This window comes from Stenella coeruleoalba (assembly GCF_951394435.1).
Source record: "Stenella coeruleoalba genome assembly, chromosome: 17".
NCBI lineage: Eukaryota > Metazoa > Chordata > Mammalia > Artiodactyla > Delphinidae > Stenella > Stenella coeruleoalba.
In genome coordinates this window covers 37,044,429-37,068,482 of record NC_137163.1, presented here as the reverse complement: position 1 = coordinate 37,068,482, position 24,054 = coordinate 37,044,429, and the positions used below count along the sequence as shown (strand labels likewise).

At 38.6% G+C, this 24,054-nt stretch overlaps 1 protein-coding gene across 4 annotated transcripts in view; it reads right to left on the bottom strand.

The window, feature by feature from the left end:
* STK3 (serine/threonine kinase 3) overlaps positions 1 to 24,054 on the bottom strand; it is a 321,854-nt gene that overhangs the window by 76,836 nt on the left and 220,964 nt on the right. For all 4 annotated transcript variants that reach the window (XR_013824586.1, XR_013824587.1, XR_013824588.1 and 1 more), the window contains exons 9-10: positions 23,018 to 23,210; positions 4,528 to 4,703 (exon numbers count right to left, since the gene is read on the bottom strand). Coding sequence is in view for 1 of the 4 variants with exons in the window: in XM_079901744.1 (XP_079757870.1) it covers positions 4,528 to 4,703; positions 23,018 to 23,210 (369 nt within the window). In the remaining 3 variants the exon portion in view is untranslated. The remainder of the gene's footprint in view (positions 1 to 4,527; positions 4,704 to 23,017; positions 23,211 to 24,054) is intronic.

The window sequence follows — 24,054 nt, the reverse complement described above, 5'->3', positions numbered from 1 at the left end:
ATCCAACAGAAAACAGAACATTTGTTAAACTAGTTTAAGGTTTTCTAACAAATTTTGGAATTTCCAGATAGAAGGACTCCAGAAACTACAACGGGCTGAAAATATTACCAGAAGTTTACTTATAAGAGCTGGCCGCTAGAAAAACTGATGCTCTCATTCACAAAACTAGAATGAGCTTAAAAGGGACAGTAGAAGGCTGCATGTCAAAAGTTGCTGTGTATGAATATTCTAAAAGTAGGGTACTGAAATGGCCCTCATCAAAATCACTAATGACCTCCAATTCCCTAAATTCATTCTTTTAAATTCTGTTGAATTTTAATACGGACAACTTCTAGTAGATTATTTGCAAAGATGACCACAATAATTCCATTCATTCCACACGACCCTCTGCAATATGACTTTGCTAGTCTTTTCATCATGAGGTGAAATCTGTTTCCATATGCTTTGAATCTGGATTGGCCTTGTGAATATATTTTGACTAAGAATATGGCAGAAGTGACACTATGTGAATCCTTTTTTTCCCCCTCTTACTTTTTTTTTATACATAACTTAAAATCCACCATTTTAACCATTTTTAAGTGTAGAGTTCAGTGGCATTAAGTACATCCACAATCCATCCCCAGGACTCTTTTCATCTTCCAAAACTCAAGTCCTGTACGCAAAAACCAGTAACTCCCTATTTCCCCCTCCTCCAGCACTTGGCAATTACCATTCTATTTTCTGTTTCTATGAATTTGACTACTCTAGGTACCGCATATTAAGTGGAATCATACAGTATTTGTTCTTTTGTGACTGGCTATGTTACTTAGCTTATTATCTTCAAAGTTCACCATATTACGGCTTGTGTCAAAATTTCCTTCCTTTTTTTTTTTTGGCTGTACGCGGGCCTCTCACTGTTGTGGCCTCTCCCGTTGCGGAGCACAGGCTCCGGATGCGCAGGCTCAGCGGCCATGGCTCACGGGCCTAGCTGCTCCGCGGCATGTGGGATCTTCCCGGACCGGGGCACGAACCTGTGTCCCCTAGCATCGGCAGACGGACTCTCAACCACTGCGCCACCAGGGAAGCCCAATTTCCTTCCTTTTTAGGCTGAAAAATATTTCACTGTATGCGTATATCACATTTTGTTTATTCACCCGTCAATGGACACCTGGGTTGCTTCCGCCTTTTGGCAATTGTGAATAACGTTGCTATGAACATGGATGTACAAATATCTGTTCAAGTCTCTGCTTTCACTCATTTCTTTTGGGTATATATCCAGAAATGGAATTGCTGGATCACATGGTAATCTATGTTCAGTTTTTTTTGAGGAAAGCCATACTGTTTTCCACAGAGGTACCATTTTACATTTGCAGCGCCCAAGGAAGGAAGGTTCCAATTTCTCCACATCCTCACCAACACTTGTTATTTTCTGTGTGTGTGTACGTGTGTGTGTATATAATGGGTGTGAAATAGTATCTCATGGTTTTGATCTGGGTTTCTCTAATGATTAGTGACATTAAACATCTTTTCATTTGTTTATTGGCCATTTATATATCTTCTTTGGAGAAATATTTATTGGAGTACTTTGACCATTTTTAAATTGGGTTGCTTAGTTTTTTGTTGTTGAGTTCTTTATATATCCTAGATACTAACCCCTTATCGGATACATGATTTACATGTTTTCTTCCATTCTGTGGGTTGACTTTTCTTTGCTGACAGTGTACTTTCTTTGATGCATAAAATTTTAATTTTTATATAGTCCAATTTATCTATTTTTTCTTTTGTTGCCTGTGCTTTTGGTGTCATATCTAAGAAATCACTGCCAAATCCAATGTCACACAGCTTTTCCCCTATGTTTTTTCGACAAGTTTTATAGTTACAGTTCGTATGTTTATTTAGATCCTTGATTCATTTTGAGTTAATTTTTGTATTTTTGTATATGGTGTAAGGTATAGGCCCAACTTCGTGCATGTGGCTATCCAGTTTTCCCAGCATCATTTGTTGACAAGACTATCCTTTCCTCATTGAATGGTCTTAATACCCTTGCTGAAAATCTCTGACAATATATGTGATGGTTTATCTCTGGGTTTTCTATTCTACTCCATCTATCTACATGTCTGTCTGTTTTGATTACTGTAGCTTTGTAGCAGTTTGGAAATCAGGAAGTATGAGACCTCCAACTTTGTTTCTCTTCTTCAAGGTTGTTTTGACTATTCAAGTCCCTTGAAATTCCAAATGAATTTTAGATGGATTTTTCTATTTCTACAAAAAATGTCATTGGGATTTTAATAGAAATTACACTGAATCTGTAGGTTGCTTTGGACAATATTGACATCTTAACCATATTGTCTTCCAATCCATGAACATGAGATGTCATTCCATGTATTGGTGTCTTCTATAGTTACTTTCAGCAGTGTTTTGTAGTTTTCAATGTACAAGTCTTTCATCTCCTTGGTTAAGATTATTCCTAAGTACTCATTCTTTTTGATGGTATTGTAAATGGATTCTAAACTTAGGACTCAAGAGGCCTTACAATTTCTTCTATCACCTTCTTGGAAGGCTGCTACCACAACATAAAACCTCCAGGCTTGCCTGACAGGGTCATATGGCCTAGCCAACTGTCAGCACAACTGCCTGACACATGAGTGATTTTAGAGACATTATTCAGCTCCATTCAAGCTGCTAGATGATTTCAGCCACTTGAGAGACTCCAGGTGAGACGAGCAGAAGAACCACTCAGCTGAACCTAGTCAAACTGCTTACTCACAAAACTGTAAGCAAATGAAATAGTTATTTTAAGTTCTAAATTTTGGGGGTGGTAGCAAAGACTAACTGAAACAGAAATAAATCATTTTATTTGCTATTTATTAACTATGATAATTTATTCATTACTTTGTAGCTCATTTCAAACTGTTTTCCAGAGACTCTTAAGATTTATTCCAACTGAGTTAAGACAGAGTTCTTTGATTCATCAAAGATTCATCATGTTTACGAATGATTTTAAGCTAAAAGTCAGCATTCTAAATAATTTATATATTTTTTAAAAGGAGGTAGCATAAAATGAAATCTTACTAGAACTATAGAAATACAGATTTTATTTTTCTAATTTATAAACTCAAAACTGAAAAAACAGTAAGGAGATACTACGATTAATGTTTTCAGACTAACCTGTGCCATGGCTAATATTTGCTAGCACTTAGTACTAAATTTATTGAGGACAGATTTTGAAACTTTATTATCTGATTATTTAAAAACTTAATCACAATATTTAGGAGAAAAGTATTTAACATTAGAAGTATTTATAATCACAAAGCATTTAGAGGCATGGTGTCTAGGCAAAACTGCTTGATAGTATTTAAAAATTTAGACGATATAGATATATCTAAAATTTTATTTACTTATAAATATACTTATTAACAAATATAGCTGTAGTTATTTTACATGAAAATCTTACAGAACAATATGCAAAAGTAAATGCTATTTATAATACACGCTAAAGCAAAAATTTACCTCAAAAATTTCTAGATTAAAGAACTCATTTTAAAAAGTTACTCTCTCAAGTTGTGGTAAGAGTTGTTTTAGAATTATTTATCTGTATTACATACATTCTTTAAAAGAAATAAATAATAAGGAGCAGGACAGAAGAAATAAGGAGAAAATGTAATAAGAGGCAAGAAGGCACAGTTTTAGGGACTTCTCTGATGGTCCAGTGGTTAAGAATCCGCCTTCCAATGCAGGGGACGAGGGTTCAATCCCTGGTCAGGGAACTAAGATCCCACACGCCACCGCGCAACTAAGCCTGCGCACAGCAACTACTGAGCCCACATGCTCTGGAGCCCATGCACCACAACTAGAGAGACCACATGCTGCAACTACTGAGCCCGTGAGCTCTGGAGTCCACGTGCCACAACTAGAGAGAAGCCCACACGCCACAACAAAGAGCCTACGTGCCACAACGAAAGATCCTGCATGCCACAACTAAGACCCAATGCGGCCAAATAATAAAATTAAATTAAAAACAAAAAAGTTGATTAAAAAAAAAAAAAGAAGGCACAGTTTTATACTGAAGTTTATATTCCTAACTAGACATAGGACTATTATTTCTGACAAACCAAGTGGAGTTAACACTATGTGACTTAACTTTCATAGTTGAGGCAAATTTCTCAAAGTTGATGTCATAAATACCTTTGCATCATTTGCTTAGGAAACTGAATTTACTGTCAGAAATATCTCATATTTGCATTATTAAAAACATCTTTTAACACAGTTGTCATTTTAGTTTTAAAGAGTCCTAAATATTTCTCTAAATTTGGGCTATAATTTATTTAACCATAAGCAATTATTTACATTTCTCTGCAACTACATTTCTACAAGCAAACTACAATTTCACCATTCCCCTACCCATATATAGCAATATACTGAATATTAATATACAGTCTATAATTTTAATCATACACACACACACACACACACACAACCTATGTTTCTCAATGTGGTGACAAAACAGAGTAGGAGAAAACATATATGGAAGAATTAAAATGTACTTACAAAGTCAAAGTCTCCGTCTTGAGGAACTTTCCAGTTATCAGGAAAAACATTTTTAGACATAGGGAAGGGTTCATGCATATTCTGATTACAGTTTTCATGACTCTTATTCTTGAAGTCCTGTTTATCAAAGTAATCCATGAAAGATGGTCTTTGTACTTGTGGTGAAGTCGCATTTCCTTAGGTAAATAAAGAACATAAGGAGGGTATAAGTTCTTACATTTACTTAAAGAACTATGATTTTTACTGAAGTATGATTTTTTAATTAATCAATATAATAAGTTTTCACTGGTCAGATTCAAGACCAACATAGTCAATTTAATGACGAACAAAGTAAAATAAAATAAGAATGAAATAACAAAAATATCCCGGTTCTAAAGCTAAATTCAAGATCTTTCCCTTAAAACCTGCTGCTTCTCCACATGCTCTTTGTCTGCTAAAGTCAACATTCTTTACATAATCCCCAAAGTGATCAAGTTGAGAATTAACCCAGACTCGTTTCTCACCAAACCAAACTGATCATTAGGTCTTTTTTAATGCTACTGCTCTATCCACCACTGCTACTGTCTTAGTTTAGCTTCTAATCATTTCCTACCTAGGCCATTGTAACACCCTCCAAACTGGTCTCCTTCCCTCATCTCAGTTTTGATTTTAGTCACACTGACAACATAGTGACCTTCTAAATGCAAATCAAACCATGTCTTTCTTCCGTTTAGAATCTTTCAATGGCTCCTCATTTTCTACACTGAATGATTAAAGTAGAAAACAAACATTTAGAACAACTAGATTTTCCCAGTGATTTTCAAACTGGATTCCTTAAGCCCTAGAGTTCCAAAAAAAAGATCCTAAGTGACCACCACAAAGACACCTCCCTATACAGTTCTCCAGACAGTAAGTTACCTACCTTCTTAAAAATTTCCTGTGATAGGACGTACATTTCCCCACAAGGAAGCCTGCTGGGCAACTCTAAGTTACAAAAAGTGTTGTTTTTTTTTAATGTGAACTTGAAATATGTCTTTCTGTAATTTACACTCATGTTCCAAATAAATTTCTCTTTCATATACCAGTCCCTCAAATATCTGAAGACAGATAATGACTCCTGTCTTGGTTATCATTTTAAGGTGAAACATCCTCAGTTCCTTTCATATGACATGTTTTTGAGACTCATCATCATCTAGTTTACTTGCCTGTGGAGACATTCCAGTCTCTACATGATCCTCTAAAATCAGACATGACATTGCTAATAGTAATCTGGCCAATTTAGAATGTATTTGTAATAGTGCTAACGCAGCTTAAAACTACAGTAAGTATTATGAAAACTAGGTAACATTACTGGCTCGGGATGAGCTATAAGGTAATTTTGTAAAAATTCCTGCAGTTGGAGAAGTAGAAGTCCAATCAGAAATGAGTGGTGACAATATAAAGGAAAGAGGAAGACTAATACTTGGGGCTGACTAAAGAAAACAAGAAAACCACTGGGAAATTTCATTCCAGGAATCTCCTCTTCCATTTGCAATAGTCCTGTGCCTACTTCTAACGCTATCCTAATCAGAAGCTTCTATCCCAAGTTATAGGAGCCACCACTAATGCCCTAGTGGCTCAAGGTGAAAAAGTTGTAACCTTATTTCTAGAGGCTCTCCGTTCCTGAAGACGACAAGGGGTCTCTCTTGTGGGGAGGAGTGGCCATATAACACAATTTTGACCGATGATACATAAGAAGAAGGTTCCTAGGAAAGCTCTGTTTTCTTGATACAGGCATCACCTCTCTGTTTCTGCCTGCTCCTTTCTCCTTCCTGGAATGCAGACTTAATGGCAGAAGATCTAACAGTTATTCTGCAAACAGGAGGATGAGAGTACTACCCTAAAGATGGTGTCACGGAAAGAATCTCTAATGACATAATGAAATCACTCTACCAATGCAGCACACTCTGCTTCTGGATTTCTTGTTAAATGAGAAGACATTAATACTATTCTATTTAAACAATCGTTACCTGGTTTTTCTGGTACCTATAACCAAATTCAGTCCCTAACTATTACGTTTCTATTCCCAAGTGGAGGATGTAAAAAGATATAGGGGCAGCAACCTTCAATTTGACTACAGAACACCCCAATTTGAAACTTGAAATCCACTACTACATAGTGGTTTAATTATCAGTACATTTCAGATATATTAGTTTCAAGGGTCTTTTACAAGCTGATCTCAAAACCTATGGTGAAATGCCTGTTGGATTCCACACTCAAAATTTAAGAAAATAACCCATTCCTATATTTAGAAATAAACATTCTCACAGAGAGTTAACAAAAGTCTAAAAATCAACTGAAATAAAAGAAGGTAGTCTGTTCCATTAGATTTTTCTGTTTGGATGACTTTATAACAGTATATTATTAACCAAGATATGCTTATACACAATTTTTTATTCATATGTATGTGCTTATACTTCTAAATATTTTCCATTGTTTAGTTTAAAACTTACTATCAACATTTTGAGTATATCTTTTTTATATACAAAGAAAATTTTAAAAACAATTTTTAAAAATTTCTAAGGAAGAAAATAGGCTAGGTATGTTTTAAAAGTTAATGGGAGGGAGCAGCTGTAATTGGCCAGTCATATTTAACCACACGATATGAAACACATGCCCACAGTGTGCAGCTGAGTCTCCAGGGAGATGCATGTTCACAGAAGGGACAAAGACGATGATGCGTCTGACTTACAATTTATTTTTAAAAGAAGAAATAGTAGGCCCTTCGACAGGAGAGTAAAGCAGGAAATCTCAAGATAGTAACCACTGTCATATGTGATTGTGGTTGCTATGGCGAATACTTTTTTTAAATACACAGAAAATAATCACATAAAATTGACATCAATTTCTCCAGTTGTAGTTGAATTCTGACCCTAGCTTATAAGAATATTTTTAATTTTTTTTGTGCTTTACGCGGGCCTCTCACTGCTGTAGCCCCTCCCGTCGCAGAGCACAGGCTCTGGACATGCAGGCCCAGCGGCCGTGGCCCACGGGCCCAGCCGCTCCGCGGCATGCGGGATCCCCCCGGACCGGGGCACGAACCCGTGTCCCCTGCATTGGCAGGTGGACCCCCAACCACTGCGCCACCAGGGAAGCCCATATTTTTAATTTTAATAATAAATTTGATGTTCAAAATTACCTTGTCCCTCACTTTTGGTCCCAATTCCTTCAACTACTTGCTGTGGCACTAAAAACCCATTAGCAATAAAGAATAAAATAACCGTCACTCTATCCTTTTGTGCATGTGAAATTTTAAAGAAAAAAATTCTTTCTTCTCCTTCAAACATTCCCTAAAACATATATAAGAAAACTAAATTGTACAGTATTTAATACCTTTTACAAAATATGCCAGTCTACTCACAATTATTCACTAACTTTTCTAATTTACACGTCTTCTAAACAGGTGAAAAGTTGTCATGAAAATTTAAATATATAAAGGAATTTTTATAATACTTTAACAAAATGTAATTTAATTTTTAATTTCTTAGCATGATTGTAACAAAGATAGCCAGATGCAAAAATGAAATAATCATAACTTTAGCATAATATATTTCAACATCAAAGGATTTATGAATATTACCTAATTTGTTCTTCTAAAACAATTTAAGATGTGGGTGTTCCACCTGATTAATGATCTTGGAAATCTGTCCTTTAATTTGTTGCCAAGAGTACAGTGAATACATATAAAAACCAGAATGTTAATACAGAAGCTACTGACATCAGCTTTTTCTTAACTTCATCAGACAGTACTTTGAAACAAAGGAGGATACAGACAACATGGAGAAGATCCAGAGGCTATTCATAAAAAAAGATTAAATGCTTAGAAAGTAATACCTGCACAAAGGTTAAAGGGAATGAAATTGTTCAGCCAGGAAAAGTCTGAGGATACAATTTAATAAGTATCCAAGTATATATGAAGGGGTCTTGCACAGAAAACAGCTGTTTTCCATCTCCACTGAGGGCAAAATAAAAGGAAACAGACCAATTGAAGCCCAAGGATTTTAGTTAAATAGAAGGAATGATTTCCTGTGTGAGTCATGAACACTGCAACAGCCACTGTGTGTCTATGGAAGCCCTTTCTCCAGAGGCCTTTATAAGAAAGACTGATTTCCATTTGTACAAGACTAATCTTTACATGCTTGTCCGTGCTCTGTGCTGGTAAAAGAGGTATCCTACGACCAAAATCCCTACACTAATTGGCTCGAGCTGGGTCACATATCACTGAACATTCCACAGAGCAAAAGCACACAGAAGAACAGACCATATGCAATACCCACAGGTAACTCCAAACCATTGTAGCCACACCTTACCTGGACACCTAGTAACTCTGCAGAGGAAAATGAAGGGTTCCTAATTGCCCAGTAATATGCTGGGCATTTGCACCCAGCTGCAAGTGGGACCTGTAGTTTACTATTGTCACCTTGATTGCTATGTCACTGGCAAAATTAATCTTAAAGAGGCACGTAACAATTTTTCATGAAAGAAGAGTAAGACCTCTGGAGAAGTAGGAAAGTGATCTACCTACACACTCCCCTAACCTGGCTAATTGCTTCTTGGCACTTGAAATTCCATCCTTAGTTACTTACTCCTTTGGCTCAAAGCTTTGTAGTTTTGGGGAAAAAATGTAAATATTTCAAGAAGATAAAACATCATTAAGCATTTTCACACCTGCATATTTGATACTTTGCTGAAATAGGTTTTGGGAGGAAGAAGGAAGGAAAAGATCTGAACCAGAGCTGGAAGAGAAGATGTTACGAAGCAAAGAACAGGACGTGGAAGCTGTTGCTCAGAGCAAATGGTGTCATACTTAAAACTGTGCCCAGAAGCAACAGATGAACTAGAGAGTAGGAATACCTAATGGTCAGTCTTCCTTTCTTGATACTTCTCCTGAACACTTTCTAACTCAATCTAGTATCTATTTCTAGGATAAATCCTAAAAACTTAAAGCAGAACCTAATTTGCTTTCTCTTACTAATTAAGTGAACCTACATACATGTGCTGTCCAAAATAAAACAATAAATGTGATATTTTTTAAAAATCACCATGTATTATAGGCATATACAAAGAAAAATCTAAAAACTACATATTCAATTAAAATTAATCTAATATTTGATAATTGATGAATAGTTATGATAAGTTAATGTAAGTAAACAAAATAAAATCAAAATATTTAGATATGCGTTATTCTTCTACTCATTCATTTTTTTTAACATCTTTATTGGAGTATAATTACTTTACAATGTTGTGTTAGTTGCTGCTGTATCACAAAGGGAATCAGCTATATGTATACATATATCCCCATAACCCCTCCCTCCCACCCTCCCTATCCCACTCCTCTATGTGGTCACAAAGCACAGAGCTGATCTCCCTGTGCTACGTAGCTGCTTCCCACTAGCTAGCTATTTTACATTTGGTAGTGTATATATGTCAATGCTATCTCTCACTTTGTCCCAGCTTACCCTTCCCTGTCCGCGTGTCTGAAAGTCCATTCTCTACATGTGCGTTTTTATTCCTGCCTTGCTCCTAGGTTCATAAGAACCATTTTTTCTTTTCTTTTTTTAGATAACATACATATGTGTTAGCATACAGTATTTCTTGTTCTCTTTCTGACTTACTTCACTCTGTATGACAGATTCTAGGTCCATCCACTTCACTACAAATAACTCAATTTCGCTACTTTTTATGGCTGAGTAATATTCCTTCATCTCTCGATGGACACCTAGGTTACTTCCATGTCCTGGCTATGGTAAATAGTGCTGCAGTGAACACTGTGGTACACGACTCTTTTTGACTTACGGTTTTCTCAGGGTATATGCCCAGTAGTGGGAGTGCTGGGTCATATGGTACTTCTATTTTTAGTTTTTTAAGGAAGCTCCATACTGTTCTGCACAGTGGCTGTATCAATTTACATTCCCACCAACAGGGCAAGAAGGTTCTCTTTTCTCCACACCCTTTCCAGCATTTATTGTTTGTAGATTTTTTGATGATGGCCATTCTGACTGGTGTGCGGTGATACCTCATTGTAGTTTTGATTTGTGTTTCTCTAATGATTAGTGACGTTGAGCATCCTTTTATGTGTTTGTTGGCCATCTGTATAACTTCTTTGGAAAAATGTCTATTTAGACCTTCCGCCCATTTTCGGATTGGGTTGTTTGTTTTTTTGATATTGAGCTGCATGACCTGCTTGTATGTTTTGGAGATTAATCCTTTGTCAGTTGCTTTCTTTGCAAATACTTTCTATCATTCTGAGGGTTGTAGTTCGTTCTTGTTTATGGTTTCCTTTGCTATGCAAAACCTTTTAAGTTTCATTAGGTCCCATTTGTTTATTTTTATTTCCATTTCTCTAGGAGGTAGGTCAAAAAGGATCTTGCTGTGATTTATGTCATAGAGTGTTCTGCCTATGCATTCCTCTAAGAGTTTGATAGTGTCTGGCCTTACATTTAGGTCTTTAATCCATTTGGAGTTTACTTTTGTGTATGGTGTTAGGGAGTGTTCTAATTTCATTTTTTTACATGTAGCTGTCCAGTTTCTGAGCACCACTTATTGAAGAGGCTGTCTTTTCTCCATTGTATATTCTTGCCTCCTTTATAAAAAAATAAAGTGACCATATGTGTGTGGGTTTATCTCTGGGCTTTCTATCCTGTTCCATTGAACTATATTTCTCTTTTTGTGCCAGTACCATACTGTCTTGATTACTGCAGCTTTGTACTATAGTCTGAAGTCAGGGAGCCTGATTCCTCCAGCTGCATTTTTCTTTCTCAAGATTGCTTTGGCTATTCGGGGTCTTTTGTGTTTCCACACAAATTGTGAAATTTTTTTGTTCTAGATCTGTGAGAAATCCCATTAGTAGTTTGATAGGGATTGCACTGAAACCGTAGATTGCTTTGGGTACTATAGTCATTTTCACAATGTTGATTCTTCCAATCCAAGAACACGGTATATGTCTTCATCGGTTTGTATCATCTTTAATTTCTTTCATCAGTGTCTTATGGTTTTCTGCATACAGGCCTTTTGTCTCCTTAGGTAGGTTTATTCCTAGGTATTTTATTCTTTTTCTTGCAATGGTGAATGGGAGTGTTTCCTTAATTACTCTTTCAGATTTTTCATCATTAGTGTATAGGAATGCAAGAGATTTCTGTGCATTAATTTTGTATCCTGCTACTTTACCAAATTCATTGATTAGCTCTAGCAGTTTTCTGGTAGCGTCTTTAGGATTCTCTATGTATAATATCACGTCATCTGCAAACAGTGACAGTTTTACTTCTTCTTTTCCAATCTGGATTCCTTTTATTTCATTATCTTCTCTGATTGCTGTGGCTAGAACTTCCAAAACTATGTTGAATAATAGTGGTGAGAGTGGGTAACCTTGTCCCGTTCCTGATCTTAGCGGAAATGGTTTCAGTTTTTCACCATTGAGGACGATGTTGGCTGTGGGTTTGTCATATACGGCCTTTATTATGTTGAGGAAAGTTCCCTCTAAGCCTGCTTTCTGGAGGGTTTTTATCATAAATTGGTGTTGAATTTTGTCGAAAGCTTTCTCTGCATCGATTGAGATGATCATATGGTTTTTCTCCCTCAATTTGTTAATATGGTGTATCACGTTGATTGATTTGCGTATATTGAAGAATCCTTGCATTTCTGGGATAAACCCCACTTGATCATGGTGTATGATCCTTTTAATGTGCTGTTGGATTCTGTTTGCTAGTATTTTGTGGTGGATTTTTGCATCTATGTTCTTCAGTGATATTGGCCTGTAGTTTTCTTTTTCTGTGACATCTGTGCCTGATTTTGGTATCAGGGTGATGGTGGCCTCATAGAATGGGTTTGGGAGTGTTCCTCCCTCTGCTATATTTTGGAAGAGTTTGAGAAGGATAGGTGTTAGCTCTTCTTTAAATGTTTGCTAGAATTCGCCCGTCAAGCCATCTGGTCCTGGGCTTTTATTCGTTGGAAGCTTTTAAATCACAGTTTCAATTTCACAATTTTTTTTGTAATTGGTCTGTTCATATTTTCTATTTCTTCCTGGTTCAGTCTCAGAAGGCTGTGCTTTTCTAAGAATTTGTCCATTTCTTCCAGGTTGTCCATTTAATTGGCATATAGTTGCTTGCAGTAATATCTCATGATGCTTTGTATTTCTGCAGTGTCAGTTGTTACTTCTCCGTCTTCATTTCTAATTCTATTGATTTGAGTCTTCTCCCTTTTTTCTTGATGAGTCTAGCTAATGGTTTACCAATTTTATCTTCTTGAAGAACCAGCTTTTAGTTTTATTGATCTTTGCTATTGTTTCCTTTGTTTCTGTTTCATTTATTTCTGCTCGGATCTTTATGATTTCTTTCCTTCTGCTAACTTTGGGGTTTTTTTTTTTTGTTCTTCTTTCTATAATTGCTTTAGGTGTAAGGTTAGGTTGTTCATTTGAGATGTTTCGTGTTTCTTGAGGTAGGACTGTATTGCTATAAACTTCCCTCTTAGAACTGCTTTTGCTGCATCCCATAGGTTTTGGGTTCTTGTGTTTTCATTGTCTTTTGTTTCTAGGTATTTTTGGATTTTCTCTTTAATTTCTTCAGTGATCTCTTGGTTATTTAGTAGTGTATTGTTTAGCCTCCATGTGTTTGTATATTTTACAGATTTTTTCCTGTAATTGATATCTAGTCTCATAGTGCTGTGGTTGGAAAAGACACTTGAAACGATTTCAATTTTCTTAAATTTACCAAGGCTTGATTTGTGACCCAAAGTATGATCTATCCTGGAGGATGTTCCATGAGCACTTGAGAGGAAAAAGTATTCTGTTGTTTTTGGATGGAATGTCCCATAAATATCAATTAAGTCCATCTTGCTTAATGTGTCATTTAAAGCTTGCTTTTCCTTATTTTCATTTTGCATGATCTGTCCATTGGTGAAAATGGGGTGCTAAAGTCCCCTACTATTATTGTGTTACTGTCAATTTCCCCTTTATAGCTGTTAGCATTTGCCTTATGTATTGAGGTGCTCCTATGTTGGGTGCATAAATATTTGCAACTTTTATATCTTCTTCTTGGATGGAGCCCTTGATCATTATGTAGTGTCCTTCTTTGTCTTGTAATAGTCTTTATTTTAAAGTCGATTTTGTTTGATATGAGAATTGTTACTCCAGCTTTCTTTTGATTTCCATTTGCATGTGATATCTTTTTCCAGCCCCTCACTTTCAGTATGTATGTGTCCCTAGGTCTGAAGTGGGTCTGTTGTAGACAGCATATACATGGGTCTTTTTTTGTATCCATTCATCCAGTCCGTGTCTTTTAGTTGGAGCATTTAAACCATTTACATTTAAGGTAGTTATCGATATGTATGTTCCTAATACCGTTTTCTTAATTGTTTTGGGTTTGTTATTGTAGGTCTTTTCCTTCTCCTGTGTTTCCTGCCTAGAGCAGTTAATTTAGCACTTGTTGTAATGCTGGTTTGGTGGGGCTGAATTCTCTTAGCTTTTGCTTGTCTGTAAAGGTTTTAATTTCTCCATCGAGTCTGAATGAGATCGTTACTGGGTAATCTTGGTTGTAGGTTTTTCCCTTTCATCACTTTAAATATGTCCTGCCACTCCCTTCTGGCTTGCAGAGTTTCTGCTGAAAGAACAGCTGTTAACCTTATGGGGATTCCCTTGTATGTTATTTGTTGCTTTTCCCTTGCTGCTTTTAATGTTTTTTCTTTTTATTTAATTTGTTATAGTTTGATTAGTATGTGCCTTGGCGTGTTTCTCCTTGGATTTATCTTGTATGGGACTCTCTGCGCTTCCTGGACTTGATTCACTATTTCCTTTCCCATGTTAGGGAAGTTTTCAACTGTAATCTCTTCAAATATTTCCTCAGATCCTTTCTTTTTCTCTTCTTCTTCTGGGACCCTTATAATTCGAATGTTGGTGTGTTCAATGTTGTCCCAGAGGTCTCTGAGAGTGTCCTCAATTCTTTTCATTCTTTTTTCTTTATTCTGCTCTGTGATAGTTATTTCCACTATTTTATCTTTCAGGTCACGTATCCGATCTTCTGCCTCTGTTTCTCTGCTATTGATTCCTTCTAGAGAATTTTTAATTTCATTTATTGTGTTGTTCATCATTGTTTGTTTGCTCTTTGGTTCTTCTAGGTCCTTGTTAAACGTGTCTTGTATTTTCTACATTCTATTTCCAAGATTTTGGATCAACTGTACTATCATTACTCTGAATTCTTTTTCAGGTAGACTGTGTATTTCCTCTTCATTTGTTTGGTCTGGTGGGTTTTTATCTTGCTCCTTCATCTGTTGTGTATTTCTCTGTCTTCCCATTTTGCTTACTTACTGTGTTTGGGGTCTCTCTTTCACAGGCTACAGGTTCATAGTTCCCTTTGTTTTTGGTGTCTGCCCCCAGTGGGTAAGGTTGGTTCAGTGGGTTGTAAAGGCTTCCTGGTGGAGGGGGCTGGTTCCTGTGCTCTGGTGGGTGGGGCTGGATCCTGTCTTTCTGGCGGGCAGGGCTGCGTCTGGTGGTGTGTTTTGGGGTGTCTGTGAACTTAGTGTGATTTTAGGCTGCCTCTCTGCTAATGGGTGGGGGTTGTGTTCCAGTCTTGCTAGCTGTTTGGCATGGGGCATCCAGCACTGGAGCTTGCTGGCCATTGGGTGGAGCTGCGTCTTAGCATTGAGACGGATATCTGGGAGAGCTCGTGCCGAATGATATTACATGGAGCCGGGAGGTCTCTGGTGGTCCAATGTCCTGAACTCAGCTCTCGCACCTCAGAGGCTCAGGCCTGACACCCAGCCAGAGCACCAAGACCCTGTCAGCCACACAGCTCAGAAGAGAAGAGAGAAAAAAAGAAAGAAAAAAAATTTAAAGAAAAATTAAATAAAATAGAATAATTAAAATAAAAAAATATTAAAATAAAAAAAATTAAAACGTTACCAAAGAAAAAAAAAGGAGAGCAACCAAACCAATAAACAAATCAACCAATGATAACAAGCGCTAAAAACTATACTAAGATAAACATAAAAATCAGAAACCAGTCAGTCGCAGACAGCAAACCCCAAGTCTACAGTTGCTCCCAAAGTCTACCGCCTCAATTCTGGATTGATTCGTTGTCTATTCAGGTATTCCACAGATGCAGGGTACCTCAAGTTGACTGTGGCAATTTAATCCGCTGCTCCTGAGGCTGCATGGAGAGATTTCCCTTTCTCTTCTTTGTTTGCACAGCTCCTGGGGTTCAGCTTTGGTTTTGGCCCTGCCTCTGCATGTAGGTTGCCCTCAGGCTTCTGTTCCCACCCAGACAGGCTGGGGTTAAAGCAGCAGCTGATTAGGGGGCTCTGGCTCACTTAGGCTGTGGGGAGGGAGGGGTACGGTAGTTATAATTGGAATGCAGGGCGAGCCTGCCGCAGCAGAGGCCAGTGTGACACTGCAACAGCCTGAGGCGCGCTATGTGTTCTCCCGGGGAAGTTGTCCCTGGATCATGGGACCCTGGCAGTGGTGGGCTGCTCAGGCTCCCGGGGGCGGGGGCGTGTGGATAGTGACCTGTGCTTTTACACAGGATTCTTGGTGGCTGCAGCAGCAGTGTTAGCGTTTCATGCCCTCTCTTTTGTCCGAGCTGATAGCCATGGCTCACACCCGTCTCTGGAGCTCATTTAGGGGGCGCTCTGCTTTCTGTGGGAAGACAGGGAAGGAATACCCTCTCCTCATGCACCCTGAAACAATGGTCTCTTGCCTCTTAGGCAGGTCCAGAGCTTTTCCCAGACTCCCTCCCGGCTAGCTGTGGTGCGCTAGCCCCCTTCAGGCTGTGTTCATGCAGCCAACCCCAGTCCTCTCCCCGGGATCTGACCTCCAAAGCCCGAGCCTCAGCTCCCAGCCCCCGCCCGCCCCGGCGGGTGAGCAGACAAGCCTCTCAGGCTGGTGAGTGCAGGTCAGCACCGATCCTCTGTGCGGGAATCTCTCCGCTTTGCCCTCTGCACCCCTGTTGCTGTGCTCTCCTCCGTGGCTCCGAAGCTTTCCCCCACTCCCGCCCAAGCTCCCATCTCCACCAGTGAAGGGGCTTCCTAGTATGTGGAAACTTTTCCTCCTTCACAGATCCCTCCCAGAAGTGCAGGTCCCGTCCCTATTCCTTTGTCTCTGTTTTTTCTTTTGCCCTACCCAGGTACGTGGGGGAGTTTCTTACCTTTTGGGAGGTCTGAGGTCTTCTGCCAGTATCCAGGAGTGTTCTGTAGGAGTTGTTCCACGTGTAGATGTATTTCTCATGTATTTGTGGGGAGGAAGGTAATCTCCACATCTTACTCCTCCGCCATCTTGAAGGTCCCCCCTCCCTCTACCCATTCTTAATACAACATGGTCTCCATCTACTTTACCATCTGGCTTACTGTCTGCTGAATGTGCTCTACTGTGTCTCCATCCTTCCGAAATACAACAGGTGAGTTCTAGGTACTGACAGTACAGTAAAGCTGCTTATTTCCTCGTTCTAAAAAGTGGTTATCAGTCCTAGCTGCACCTCAGAAGTACTTGTAGCGTTTTATTGTTTTGATATTTTAGTTTTTTTGTTAAATAGAGATGCACAGGCCCTGCTCTGGTCTGCAGAGCCAGCATCTCTACGGGGCTACTGCTATGAGGTACACTTGTGAGGTGAGTTAGCTTGAGCCAAGAGCAGGGTTTATCTCTTAAATCAAGCCTACTGCTCCAACCTGAGGAGACCTCTTAAGCTCCTGATTCTGCCTTAGAATGTACTTTTCTTTTCCTCCACTTCATGTCATTTGTAATTCTAATGGACTTTCATTCTACAGCTTCATCCAAATTTCTGTAAAACAATGTTGAGCTAGCTAGGGCTGAGACCTAGGCCCTATGCCACACAAGGAGAAATCTTTTCATTGACAGCAATCTGTTATTAAACACCACAGCTGACTGAAATTTAGCAACCACTGCCATTGCCTCTGGTGAGCCTTCTGATTGTACAGGCTAGAAAGCTAAATGCTGCATTTCCTAGAACACCCTGCACCTAGAGTCCTAGGTAAGTGTACTTTCTCACAACTGGGAAGGCAAGAAGTGAGGAGGATACCATGAGCCTGCTACCTCAGCTATTTCCTCTGGGCAGCACAGCTATGCAGACAAGGGTTTTTTTTACAGCAGCCTTCCAGCATCCAGTCACCAGACTCACAGGTGCTAACAGGTGGCTGCAGTCTCAGTGGTGGCTTTCTAATCCCTGAAGAGCAACAGGGATTGATCTCAATCTGTATTACTGAACTCAGTAGTGCCAATGGCAGCCTCTGGATTCACTACCTTCCTGTCTGTAGTAGTAGTAGCTCTATAAGGCTCACTCTTGTGGTAGTGTGGGAGGCGTTCCTAGGAGGCCTAGCCTACACAGCCCTCTCCTCCAAACTTTCCACTGGTTTTGTTAATAGCCACACCTCTGACTTAAATCTTTTTATGTTTAAAACGCCTAGAGTAGTTTCTGTCCTCCAATAAACCCCAAATGATATAAGCCTATAAGTGTGTAACTGTTCAACCCTCGTAACAGAACCATCAGCTAGGTCATACTACATAGTGCCTACAAGGATATCATCAAAGACCTTGTCAAATACTTTCCCCAAATCATAAAACACAATATCCAAACCTAGCAGTTTCGCAATGCTATCAAAAAAGGAAATCACATTATTCTGATATGATTTGTTCCCAGTAACCTATGCTAACTTATAATTCAGGTCTCCTTCCTTGAAGGACTCACAAATGTTCTAGACTTCTGCCCAAGGGGATGTCAAGCTCACCGGCCCACAGTAATGATGTGATCTGGGGGTCAAACCTGGGTCTGTATATTGGGTCCACCACTTACTTGCTATGAAATCTTTGACAAGTCACTTCACATTCCCAAGTCTCAGTTTCCTTAGTGGCAAATGATAGTGACAATGTTACTTTACAGAGTCCTTGTGAGAAGTTAGTGAGATAATGTATGCAAAGTCCCAAGCACAATGTTTGGCCCATACTAGACACACAATTAATGAGAGCTATAACCTGAGAAATTTACCTTTTAGTCTCTTTTCTAAAAATAATAAATAAATAAATAAAAATTAACTCTTTCATGCTTACATGGCACTTTCCTCATTTTCTCAAAAACACATCAAACTTCACAAACAGTGGAATACAGTTCTCTCACCTGCAAGTTATCTCAACACATTACTGATCATACTCCTAGCCAGGAGATATCAAATCAGCTGAGTGCTCCCTTACCATTTCCTCACCTTGCCATTCAAATGTCTTGTATTCATGTTTGTGGTATTCTCTTCATTTTGGAGATCATTATTCTCTATAGAACCTCTCTGCCTATCGTACTGGATAAAGAGAGATGGAGCAAGGTCTTGGAGGAGGCAGAGAAAGGTACGAGCAAGAGTCTGCCCTGTGAAGGAAGAGACCAGAGCTGCTGGATGGCTCAGTATCTCCACTCCCAGTCCCAGGAAGATCAGGTCTCCTTCACTGCACGAGGGAAGCAGGGCTGGGCTCTCCAGATGCTCCAGCTTCCCAAGTTGTTGGAAGGACAAACTGACATAGCGGGCACATGGAGATTAGCTGAAACCATGAAACAGAGCTGCTAACCTGACTGGAGAGTGTGGTTCTTCCTTAAATACTAACAGAGATAGTTTCCCCTTAGGGTAACTACAGGTACCAATCCAGCTCCAGCTCTGAAAGGCTAGAAAGTTCCACCACAGAAACAGCAGATCTGAACAAGATAAAAGGCCCCAGTTTTTTCTTTGCTGAAACAATTGCTCTTCCAGAGTTACCCACAAAGAAATAATCTCTACTAACTCATCAATTTAATGACAATGGATTCCTGACCTGGTCCTAATCTATTCCTTCAGGATAAAAAATCCTAAATGTTGATTTGCTTAATGACAACCAACCTGCTTATACCTCATAATTCCAACTGGCCTAGACTAGTCTGGATAAAGTATAACATATAAGGAACTAGAGTTCCATGTGTAAATATTGGCTGATGCCAGATTGTGAAAGACCTGGGTTACCAAGCTGAAACCTGGATGTTACATGGGTAATGAGATCCCAGGGAAATGGGAATGGGAAGAGGGGGAGTGGGAGAGAGATGGTAAAAATAATGCCATCATCGCTGAAAATAAGTTTGGAGAGTTCTTTGGACATGCTCTCCAGGTCTATGCCCATTTTGTAAAAAGTAGATCAAATTTTAAATATTTCTTGTCATTTTACTCCAGTTCCCTTCAAAAGCTCTTTTAATAATTTTGCTTCCTAGGCACTTCCCTGGTGGTGCAGTGGTTAAGAATCCACTTGCCAATGCAGGGGACACGGGTTCGAGCCCTGGCCCGGGAAGATCCCACATGCCACAGAGCGACTAAGCCCGTGCACCACAACTACTGAGCCTGCGCTCTAGAGCCCACGAGCCACAACTACTGCAGCCTGCGTGCCTAGAGCCTGTGCCCCGCAACAAAGAGAAGCCCGCACACAGCCACAAAGAGCAGCCCCCGCTCGCCGCAACTAGAGAAAGCCTGTGCACAGCAACGAAGACCCAATGCAGCCAAAAAGTAAATTAATTAATAAATTAATTTTTTTTAAAAATAATAACTTTGCTTCCTAGAGTCAAATCACCACACTTTTCAGAGGTAAGGAAAACAGGTCTGTAATTTCCAGCTTCACAGATAAAGGTATAAAAAATTATGGAAACATAATTTAAACTGACAAGGATATTAAATCAGGCAACTCTTTTGAAACTCCAAAGGAAAAGGTGATGGAAATCAGTATATTCAGCACACAGTATAACATTCTAGACATTTTAGAAAATTAAAAATAATATAATGCTATAATCTTTTAGGGAATAAAAAATATATATATAAAATCATTTTAGGGAAGAAAAATGCTAAAGACACATTAGCAAATGGGGCTTCCACTAATGTAACATAACCTAAGAGCTCATACCAACGCATCTAAGACGTTTTAAAGAAGATTTACATCATGAGGAAACACAAAACTAAAAGTAATTATGTGGTTTCACAGAAAGTAAGTTCTGCCTCAATAACTTCTTTACACTCTATACTATTGCTATACTACAGTATGACGTAACCTGGGGGGTTACACTAACATCATTTGGTTCGATTTTTGGAAACATGGAAGTCCCACATTATAACAGAATGATGTCTAAATGGTGGAAACTTAAAATACAAGGGAAGTTGTCTCATGGGATTTAAAACTTGCTAAAGCATATAAAACAATCACAGGGGGCTTCCCTGGTGGCGCAGTGGTTGAGAGTCCACCTGCCGATGCAGGGGACACGGGTTCGTGCCCCGGTCCGGGAAGATCCCACATGCCGCGGAGCAGCTGGGCCCGTGAGCCATGGCCGCTGAGCCTGCGCGTCCGGAGCCTGTGCTCCACAACGGAAGAGGCCACAGCAGTGAGAGGCCCGCGTACCGCAAAAGAAAAACAAACAAAAAAAACAATTACAGGGAACTCTACTTAATGCACTGTAGGGTCCTAAATGGAGAGGATATATCTGTATGTATGGCTGATTCATTTTGCTGTGCAGCAGAAGCTAACACAACATTGTAAAGCAACTATAGTCCAATAAAAAATAATTAGAAAAATAAAAATAAAATAAATAAAGCATATAAAACAACTACACAAACCACTATCTGCTCATTTTAAAAATGAGCTTTTAATAAAATCTCTGTGACCAAAAAAATCATACTTAGGACATAAAATTAGGACATAAATTGAATGATTTCTGTGGCTGTCAAAGCTGCAAGTCATTACATGAAATATGTGGAAATCTGTGCTATAATTTTAAAGCATGAGGTCTGATAAATCATTATCACATATCTCTTCCTTGAAATATAACAATCTAACATGAATTCGATTCCATAAATACTCATTTTTAAACCACTGTTTAAATGCTGATGTTCAACTATATTGACTACATGGAAAAAGTTGTTTATGTAGTTTCATAGGAAACGCAGTAGCTCTCTAAAGATAGAACAAAGCACCCAGTGATCTTCTAACTGGTCTGTTAAGAATCATAAAACTTGACTAAAAGAATTTTATCAGCTGAGGAAAAGTGATGCTACATGCTGATGGGAAATGTGTTGTAAATGATCTTATCTGTCTTTCTGATCTGCAAGGCATATGACTCGTACCCTAACACTAGCTAGCTCTGGAGGCCACAAGACCATTCAATGTAGCTGGGTGAGCATGTTACGGATGCAGAAGCGCTATTCTAGTAATATGCCCAGCTAGGAATCCAAGTCTTAGACTGCTTTTCAGGGCAAAGGCTCAAGAAACCTATCAACGTGGGAGATAAAAAAAATTCACTCCCCTCTCCTCCTTCCCACCCAGGATTAACTATGTGGCAATCTGTTTTCATCTTGTGCTTCTCGGCCCTCTCTTTCAAAGTATACAACCAGGATGGGCTATGTATACTAAGAAATGTGAAGAAAGCAACGGCAGTGAGCCAAATGACTTGAAGCTATGAGGTAAGACTTATCAAGCAGACTCACAGGGAGAGTAGCAAAAAGAAAGGGGTAGGCAAAAAGAAAACAAAAATGTCAGAGAGGAAATTCCTACCTATATCCATTTTACCCTATCAGCAAATCGCTTGACTCTTTATAACTTTCTAGGCTCTACAATGCAAGAAGTCATGTATTACAGCTTTTGTGCCGTGGAGAAGTAGTTCTGTGTGGTGAAAAACAGCTTTGTGCTTAGACTTTGACATTGACCATACAGGACTAGAGTGGTAGGGGGAAGAAAAAGGCCAGTAGGTATCAGGAGGTAATTAATCTGCTTTTGCCTATAACTGAAAAATCACAATGTCCTTCATTGTTAACTGCAATCTTAAAGGGCCATATTTATACAAAAAGAAATGCTAGCCTGTGAAAGTATCTCTGTCTTCATCACTCTGTAAGCAACGGAGATCAGAGAGAACGCCTTAATCGTCATTTCAGCCCTGCAGCGCCCCTGGCACTGTGCCTAGCACACGACAAGCAGTAGTAAACATGCACTGAACTGAATTTTCTGCATGAGTATCCCTGTCTCTTGATTCTTCTTTCTAGTGTTTCTTCTTTTCCCACCTTATAGCCCTTATTTCTTCCCTTGGCTTGCTTCCCTCTGTCACTGCAGCTTAACTGATGACTTAGACAACATGAAATAATATTATGTTGTATTATTTGGAACAGAATTTTAGGTTCACGTTTTTAATTGGAAAAGTAAATGTTAGGAACGCTATCTTTTTATCTCAAAAAATACTTTACAAATTAAATTATGGGTTAGCATCCTTCAACAGAAAAAAGTTCCTTAACACTAAGTTAAAGATGTGCTACTTTCTGCTATATTAAAAGAATTTTTGAAAATTCACTTGTGCCATATTCCTTTCACTGTTAAACAAAGCCAAGAAACAAAATTTTCCACAACTGGCTATAACAAGCAACACAGAACTATCCTGCTTTCTATAGAAGTATACTCTCAAAACAGAAAATTAATATTCAATGGGAAAAAAAAGCCACATACTTTTCATAGTTCCATCTTCTTCTTCCTCATCCTCACTGTTTATAACCATGGTCCCCAAGTCAGATTCTAACATTGTGCTATTATGTTCAATCATGGTCTGGGCCCCTTCACTCATCGTGCTTGTGGCCCGCATGGTGCCCACGCTTTCCGAGCTAGTCTTCACCATGGTGTGGGAGTCCAGCTCATCTTCATCCTGCAAACAAAACACTGCAGTGAAGGAAGACTTTTCTAACACAGATGGATATCTTACGATACTATGAACATATTATATTTTAATAATGAAAAATACTACTATCACTACTAATTTTAATGTAAGGACATAAATACAGTGTTATCATAAGACCCAAAAGTTATCCAAAATAACCTAGAGCTTTAGGTAATTGAAGCTCAAGCAACAGAAATTGTTTGATGAAATAGCAGGCTGCTAGTTGTTCTTAAAATAAGGATTAAGACAGGAAGATTATTAACAAAGGATATATAACAAAATAAAAGAGAGCAGATTAAAGACAACATGTTGGCACTATTATAACAGCTTTAACAATGTTTATAACTTTGTACAAAAGCCATTAGCTTTTTAAAAATTATGATAAATATACATAACATAAAATTTACCATTTTAAGCATTTTTCAGTGCACAGTTCTGTGGCATTAAGTACATTCACAGTGTTGTCCAAGTTGTCCAATCATCATCAATATCCTTTTCGAGAAATTTTTCATTATCTCAAACAGAAATTCTGTACCCATCAAAAACTAACTCCTTATTACTTCCTTCACTCAATCCCTGGTAACCTCTATTCTACTTTCTGTTACTATGAACTCACCTATTCTAGGTACCTCATAAAAGTAGAAGCATGTCTTTTGTGTCTTTTGTGTCTGGCTTATTTCACTTAGCATGTTTTCAAGGTTCATCCGTGTTATACCAGATGTCAGAATCTCATTCCTTTTTAAGACTGAATGATATTCCATTGCATGTACACACACACACACACACACACACACACACACACACACACACACACACACCCTTTTGTTTACCC